The sequence below is a fragment of the Cynoglossus semilaevis genome, chromosome 4 (genome assembly GCF_000523025.1).
Source record: "Cynoglossus semilaevis isolate Cse_v1.0 chromosome 4, Cse_v1.0, whole genome shotgun sequence".
NCBI classification, from domain to species: Eukaryota; Metazoa; Chordata; class Actinopteri; order Pleuronectiformes; family Cynoglossidae; genus Cynoglossus; species Cynoglossus semilaevis.
The window spans coordinates 263,945-272,695 of NC_024310.1; the positions used below are offsets into that span (position 1 = coordinate 263,945).

Consider the following 8,751-nt stretch of genomic DNA (forward strand, 5'->3'; position numbering starts at 1 on the left):
ATGTTGCCAGGCAACAGATATAGTCGACTTCAATATTCTGGAAGAGCAGGAAGGAATGTCTCCAGTTCTTCAGGAAATCTTATCACTCCACAAAACATTGGACAACTTTGTCTTTCTGACTGTATGAGGAGCGTTCAGAGTGTAAGATCTGCCCCAGTGGTTGGAAGGAGCCGTAACTTTACTGACTTCTCTAGAGTCAGATTTACAATAGTATGAACTGAGAAGAGCATCAACATCATCACCTGGTCATGATTCATATCCATCAACATTCCTCTTTCAGTGACACTGACACCAACACCAACACATTCACAGGAACACATTTGTTCTACAAAGAACGATTCTTTATACAAATGGACAGAACACCTTCCTGTGTCTAAGAAATTCATATTTACTGTAAACAAATTCAAGTCTAGAGATGAGAGCAGCACAAAATTAAATTTAAATTTAATTAATTTGGACCTTCAGGAAAAATACAGTTCTTTTTTAAACTTTAAATTCTGCTGCTTTAATCGAAAGTTGTCCATCAAAATGAGAAGAAATAAAATATTTAAGGCCAAAACTTATCAAATATTGTTTTCTACTTACTCCCATCTTATTTTTAAAAACCATAGTCAGCCTTACCTTTACTTCTAGCTGAAGTCCGTGGTTGTGTCTCTCGGTTTCCCCTCACCTTAACATCGTCGAGGCTAATGTTTAGTCTCCGTTGTTCATCCGATGACAAATCGATCCTTGAATTTCCAGAAGTTTCTAAATAAGTCTTTGAATGTTCGTGGCTGATCATCCATGTCTGCGGAGGCTTCTTTCTGACCGGACAGACACACAGACAGTCTCTTCGTTTGTACCTCTACATTTAAAAAGAACGACTCTTCTGTCCCGGAGTTTGAAGCTAACCTTTTAGCTCCGGCGTCCAGACGTTATCACACGACGACAATAAAAGACAAGGACAGCAGTAATGGCGGTTTCTGCCCGGACAGACACACAGACAGTCTCTTCGTTTGTACCTCTCCATTTAAAAAAGAACGACTCTTCTGTCCCGGAGTTTGAAGCTAACCTGTTAGCTCCGGCGTTAGCTTCACTTATCAACTTCCGTTTGGACCGGAAGTCCAGTTTGGAGAAACGTTTCCGTCTTAAAAACGGCATAAAAACCGCTGTTCTTCACCGACTACTGCCTCTAGTTTGGCGCCGACTTTCAGTTCACGTACGACCCCTTGAGGTGAGACAGAGTACTGTTTGCCTCCCCGGTGACTTTTCTCTGTACTTTATCGGCTGCGTCATGTGACCTAGTTTGATTGGATCGTCACTCAGATGAGTCACAGCTCTCCGCTGCTTCACCCGGGATTTCTGTTCTGTATTTGATCGCGAAATACTCGAATACAGCGATTTTTACTTAATGAAATGTCAAAAATGTGTAGAGTCATAATGAAAATGCATCTTTAACACAGAGCGGTGGAAAATATTAATATTTATTTTATGTGTTCGTTTTTTTATCACGTATATACTGTATATGTGTGTAAACATGTAAATACATACATATGTATGTATTTATATATACTGTATATATGTGTGTATAAACATATAGGTACATATATACTGTATATTTGTGTGTGTAAACATGTATATATGTATGTATATACGCACATACATATAAAAATAAAAGCAAAAAGAACGTTATGACGTTATGATTATGAACTCCACAGGAACAATGTATTTAAAATGATTGGACATCATCAGTTTCTTTCTCCCCCTACTGGTGGAATGTGGAATTGAAACAAGATGGCCGCTGCCATGTGTCCCTGCACCTGTTGCTCTTCTTTTCCATTCAGTCAAAATCCAAGGAATCCTGTTCCGAGGTGAAACTGTTTGTGGCCTGTTTATAAAAGAAGAATTCAACAACGTTTTTATTTCCTTTTGTTTTGGACATTAATTCTATTTCATGGTGGATTCTGACTCTCAGGCCTCAACCAAACACCAACACCAACAACACTGAAGGTCATGTGACCAAGGCTCATCTACAAGCATGGTTAGATGTGTAAAAGAACGACAACACACACCTGAACATGAGCAGCAGGAAAAGTGCTCCTGGGGTCACAGGTTAAAATAACATTTATTTATCAACTCCACTAATAATCACATTAAACGTCATCAGCCTTCAGACGTGGATACTCCACACTGACCCCTGAAGGCCTGGTGGAACAGAACGATATCATTATTAAACTGAAAACGTTTTTAGTGAAAAATAAATGGTTGTCATTTATACCTGTGTCGCTAGAGGGCGGTGTTGACCTTGTTTATTTTCACCAACCATACAAAGCTTGGATCAAAGACACTGTTAATATTTTTATTAATAACGTTAACTGAGCTACAAAAATATAATATACATATAATAAATATAATATAATAATTTAATGTTTTATTTTATTTATGTTTGGTTGTTTGGTCGTTCTGGTTTGGACTGTTTTTTTTTTTAGGTTTGTAAAGTTAGTTAAATTCAAACCCAACTCTGTCTTCTTCGGTGGTGTTAGGGTTAGGGTTGAAAATGAAGAAAAGAGAAATTGTCACATCAGTGAGACGACAGTGAGACGACAGCACTCTGTTTGTCTGACTCAAAATTTTATTTCCAGGATGTGTTTTTTTTAACAAGTCAAAAGGCTGAGGTGCATAGTCATGAAGGGAGCATGAACAAAATGGAACCAGACATTTGGACAACACTGGAGTGTATGTGTGTGTGTGTGTGTGTTTGTCTGTAAACAGCTGAATGTTTCTATTTAGTGTGTAGTAAGTTAGCTAGTTTAAGGTACTGTGTGGTAATATTTATAATATTCGACAGATTTGTGTAGAAAATCGACTGTGGTGAGAAACGCGGTCTGTTTCCGCCTGTTCACTTCCCTACAACCATCGGAGGTTTAATTGACGGCAGTGTTTGGTTCAGAGTTTGGCCACATTGTCGTCGTCGTCGTTGTTGTTGTTGTTGTTGTTAGCTACCTTGCTGTGCATCTGTTGATAACACTTTACAAACATGTTTGCTGTGGGGTTTTTTTTTCTTCTTCATATCAGTGGTTTTATCCTTGAAATTCTGCGGAATGTGGGAAGCAAGGACTTGGCGTCCGACTCTGTTGACTCTGTTGGCAGTGTGAGTTAAACCTACAGGAAGTTACAGGAACTTACAGGAAGTAATATCAAATAGGCTTCAGTAGCCTGTGAAGTACTGCAGTACTGCAGTTCTCCACAGGTGGCTGTAGTGTTGGTGTGAACGTTGTGGTAACGACGGCAGACATGAGACTCTTGGACTGGCAGTATGAGTTTCATCTGCTCTGGCAGTAAGAACACGACTAAGTAAGGAACCAACATGGTCCACAGAACTCCCAGCATTCTCTCTGTTTGTTTCTTTGCTGTAAATTTACCAAAACACTTGTTTTTCATCGTATACGTCTCTTATGGCAGGGGTCTCAAGCTGAGGGTCACTGCTGCCGCCGTCATCTCACTGGACGGCGACTAAAACAAGTATTTTGTCTGATTTAAATACTGTAGAATTCTGCAGTGTTTTTAATAAAAAATATATGTTTAAAATGACCTCCGAGCCAAAGCTGAAATGATTGACATGTCGTCACAGGCCAGATGTGGGGGTTTGTGGACCACAAGCAGCTCCTGAGCCGGAGTTTGAGACCCCTGTCTATTCTATAGGCCGTTTAATTTTCTTGTACATTTTCTAGTTGCCGTTGTAATAACTGCTGCAATACTTCACCGCCACTGCTGGAAATGAATCGATGCCACCGGCCTGACAGTAAGAGATGACGTGTGAAGCTTTTGCCACTAGGTGGCAACCGTGTTATAATGTAATATAAGCACTGCAGAGCAGCGACTGCTTAGACGGTGAAGGTTAACGGACGTCGACCCGTGTGTGACCGGCATGTCACATGTTTCACTGCGTGAAGTTGTGTTGTTGAAAAGTACTGCGGTTTTATACGGAGTACTGACTCGGCTCTCGGACAAGCAGGAGCTGAACGACATGACGTCAGACGTCCTGAACTTGTCTTCACTAAAGTCCAACACAGATGCGTCTTCCTCGTGTGTTTGTGACTTTTGGGCTTGTAATTCCTTCACAATGACAGCAGGGCGGCAGAATGAGGAGAACCTACTTTTAGCGGTGGTTTTGGGTCAGTGGTAACAAATGTCCACATTCTATGAATGGAGGGGAAATGACAGGAGTGTGTGACGGAAAGGTTAGGGTTAGCTGGAGGGTTAGCCACGCTGCTAATTCCATACCACTGTTTTGTACAGGAAGACTTGGATTTGCGCGCGTTACTTTGTGTATTCCTGGTATAGGAGTACTGCAGTACATGTGAGGAGACAAAATACTTCAGCGGTGGGGGTCCAACCACCTGAAGGAGGTTGGACTGTAGAGGTTTTTAAAGTTTGGACTTCAGTCAGATCAGATTCTAACATGGGATTAAGGAATTAGGAAGTGCTCACAATACACAAAAACCTGTGTGTGTGTGTCTGTGTGTGTGTGTGTGTGTGTGAGAGAGAGACGGTGCATCCAACATCAGGTTTTACAACACAACAGAGAAACCATGTCACCTCCAGTACTGCACATGTACAGCGTTACTACAGTACTAACAACAACAGTCACTCCTTCAGTTCCACCGACATCAGTTCTAATCCCGTGAAACTCAGCAAAAATTCCAGTGGAACTAATTCGTCCGAACAAATCGTTTTCTCCTTCACTGCCCTGCAGTTGTTGTTTTGATTGAAGGTGTGTTTTTACCCAAGATGCATTTCACTTCATTCTCATTAATGACCTTTTGTTTTGTCTGTACTTGTTTGTTTTGTTTTGGTTTTTTTTGGTCTAACAAATGAAGCAGGAACTTCTTGTTCAGTTCCACACGTTCTCACTGGAACTTTTGCCCAGAGTAAGGACTGATGTGACGCAGACTAACCAGACTGATGTCGGTCTGTGGACCGGGGTCCAGCTCAGACACGTTAGTACAGCGTAGCTACATTTGAACGGTGCCGTGGACAGACGAGGGTCGCAGTCCAGACACGTCCATAAAGTGCCTTGGTACAGTTTATTGCATAATCTGAAAACTGTCTTATTGCTGCCATTGAAAGCCAGTGGACAAATGCAGTGAACGGAGGAGACGGACTAGAAAAATAGCCTCACGTCATCTTCAGGTGGAAATCGGTTCCCAGGGGACGACACGGTGTCGGCTTGATGCTAGAACTGTTTGGACACTAAGGTGTCGTCAGAAGTCCAGGTGAACACCACCAACAGAATGTGAACAGAACAGTTGGACGCAGTGACGACCACTGCGACACTGGTAAAGTGCTGAGTCATCATACGAAAGGCCAGTGGACTGCACTCTGCCACCATATCAGTATGTGTGTGTGTGTGTGTGTTAGAAACCGCCGGACAAAATCATCCATCGTCCCCCATGTTGACCCTATGTTGACCCCATGTTGACCCCATGTTGACCAGCGGTTATAGACACAGTGTGTGTGTGTGTGTGTGTTTTTTCCCTGTAAAACTAACGACTCCCATCAAATCCTCAAACCCTCGCTCAGTTCTAAAGAAAACCCAAAGCCGTGGCCTAGGGTTCAGCCGCAGTATGAATACATAAATATATACATATACATGTTATATATATATATATATATATATGTCTGTACACCTCTACTCTACTCTTCTGCTGTTCTTACATTGTGTGTCGCTCACTTTGATGTTGATGTAAAGGGTTAAATGGGACCACACGGAGATCGGCAGAACGTTCCTGTACTGTGGTTCTATAGACAACAAATAGTTTATAGGATGGGATATAAAATGCGCACATGCTAAAATGCATTATTAGTTATTAGTTTGAAGCAGCATGATTGGGATCATTCCTCTTTTGTTTCTATATAGAGCGCAGGGAGTCGGGGATCGTCTCTGATGAGGGTTACTGTGGTTGTTATTTTTTAAATACATTTTCTCAGTTTTATCCTCCCACCAGCAGAGGGAGCAGAAGCAGAACAGGCACCTGTGTTTCATCTATAGCAAAAAGAAAAGAAAAAAAGGAAAACTAGAGTGCAGAGCTGGATCATTCAGTCACCTCAGAAAACCAGGGATTTTCCTCTGTTCACTGTGGACCAGAACCAGGACCAGTAGATGAACAACAACAACAACAACAACAACAATAATAATAATAATAATATTAGTAGTATTTTAGTATTATTGTTGTGGTTGTGTTTATTATTAATTTAATACAATAAGGTAATAATATTAATATCATCATTAGCTGTGAATTTTTTTAAATCAATAATAACTCAAATATATTTGTATGCTGGTCCTGCTGTAAGACTTGTTCTGATCTTATGTTCCTGATGTACCTGACACTAACCAGCCAATGGGCTGCCATCCAGGTGAGGGAGTGGTCCAGGCCTGTGCACATATTTAACCTCCTAAATAACAAGCATGATTCAAAAGAGACGCTGACGTATTCTAATACTTAGCAACTAGTAAGATAAAACTGCTAAACAGCGCCCTCTGTGAGCTGCAGCTTTGTCTCACATATTCAACTATATATATATACACAGGCGTACAGTCATACTTTACATTTCACTTATGCCTTTGGTGTCCCTTTGTTTTCAGCTTTGGCTCCTGAGAGTCCGTTTTCTGTGTTGTCGTTCCCTGAGGAGCTCACCAGGCACTCTTTACTGGAAGAGAAGAAGAAGAAGAAGAAGAAGAAGAAGAAGAAGAGAAGCTCAGGGTCGGACGCTCTGCTCCCAGACGCTGCCTTCATGTTACAGCAGCAGAGTGCAGCAGAATTATAAACACTGTCATCTGTAGTTTGTCTTTCTGTTCTGGCAAAAGTTTATCGTATTTCAACAAGAATGTTAATGATTCATCTGATCATCTGAAAATGTCTCAGTAAAAATCCATTATATTTGGTGTTCAAGTCAGAACGCAGTTCAACAGTATTTGTTTTGGTTTTTACTCTACTTTGGCAAAAACAAGTCAATGATAGGATGCTAGCTGCTTAGCCTAGCCTTATGTCAATAAATGATGGATGTTTTTGATGAAGTATTACAGTGTAAGTTAGAGTTAATTAGAGTGAAGTTAGCACCACCTGCGGGACAGAAATGGCAGCTTCTGCTCAGTTTTGATACCAATTCTACTGAGGACTGAACTCCTTTTTGTCCGTCAGTGGTCTACTCACGTCTTTTCGTCAGTTCCGCAGGAGGCGAACCCCCAAGGCCTTCACCACCATTATGATGATAACCAGGCCGATGACCCCCCCCAGCACTGACACGATGAGCACTGTCAGGGTGTTGTCAATCTCCCTCACTGTAAAGAGGAGAAGGTTGTGAAAAGCCGTACTTGTTTTCTGCGTACCAGGTGTGTACCAGGTGTGTACATTTGACACGTACTTTGGTCCACTACTATTAGAGTGAAGGTGGCGCTGTGGTTGCGGTTCTTCTCTTTGGGGTTTCTGGCAAAACAGGTATATTCTCCTTGATCTTCGAAGGTGATGTTCCACAGCAGGATGGAGATGTTGTTGGTCTTTGAGGAGCCCACGAACTCCACGCGCTCATGATACACTGTGGTCTTGGGTTCCACACCCTCCATGGGGATGTCTCCCCCACATAACTGCACAAAGGCACATGTGAATCAAGTGCTTCACACATTTAGTCGCGGTTGACGTTGATGTGACGCTTCATGTTTCCAACATCTGTATTTCACTATATATGAATATACGTAAACCTAATACACAAATGCAGCTACATTTAAAATCCATCGTCTGTGCTTTACATTTTAGCTTTAGCTTCGATTCAACCATCGGTTTATTGAAGGTGAACGACTCGGCCCCTCATCTCTTCTTCTTTTCTCTGGGTTTTCAACCATTTCTTTTGATACTGTTGAACTTTTTTTTGTTTAGCTGTTGTTTTCACAGATCAGTGATCAATTTAAAAAAACACTTTTTTGATAACCATTTACAATGTGACCCGGTGTGTTTCTGTGTGGTCGGTACCATGTTCATGGTTCCGTTGTCGTTGTATTGCCAGTTGAAGTGGAGGTTTTTGATGCCGATGCAGGAGGAGTAGGTGCAGGGCAGCAGGACTGTGGAGCCGTTCATGGCTTCCACTGAAGACACTTTTCCTGTGGAGACCTCCAGGCCCCCCACACTCCACACCCCTGAACATGGGAGAACACAAACTTTGTTCCAGTTTTGACATCATGTAAAGACAGATGTGAATCAGGGAGACGGTCACACCAGGTGTCAGTTTACCACTGACACCTGGTCCACAGCTGGTCCACTGACAGCTGGTCCACTGCCTAGATTGTTGCTGTGGTGTCTCTCACTGAGGACCTATTTATAAACACTGAGCGACTCGGGCTCCTGTTGCACTTGGTCACGGTGCTAACACCCTGTCGCCTCCTGTAGTTGGTCTTTGGTTTGTTTGAAGTTAAATAAATATGTGCAGAATATTAGGCCTACAGCACAGTGCCCCCCCCCCGCCCCCCCCCAGCTGTAAGACAAATGCACTATCCACTGAGCCACCCCTCCTACCAAAGTAAAGGTCGTGTCCACAAACAGAGAGAATGTGAACTGCTGATGACCCTGCTCCAGGACCCCAGCACTGACTCTGACCTCAGCACTGACCCCTACACTCACCCCAGCACTGACCCCTACCCTGACCCCAGCATTGACCCCTACCCTGGCCCCAGCATTGACCCCTACCCTGACACCAGCATTGACCCCAGCATTGACCCCC

At 42.5% G+C, this 8,751-nt stretch overlaps 1 protein-coding gene across 1 annotated transcript in view; it reads right to left on the reverse strand.

The window, feature by feature from the left end:
* Positions 1-2,599: 2,599 nt before the first annotated feature.
* Positions 2,600-8,751, reverse strand: part of LOC103377562 (sodium channel subunit beta-4-like) — a 14,370-nt gene continuing 8,218 nt past the window's right edge. The window contains exons 2-5 of the mRNA XM_008308420.3: positions 8,007-8,170; positions 7,405-7,624; positions 7,194-7,321; positions 2,600-6,690 (exon numbers count right to left, since the gene is read on the reverse strand). Of these exons, the coding sequence (XP_008306642.2) occupies positions 7,203-7,321; positions 7,405-7,624; positions 8,007-8,170 (503 nt within the window). The 3' untranslated portion in view covers positions 2,600-6,690; positions 7,194-7,202. The remainder of the gene's footprint in view (positions 6,691-7,193; positions 7,322-7,404; positions 7,625-8,006; positions 8,171-8,751) is intronic.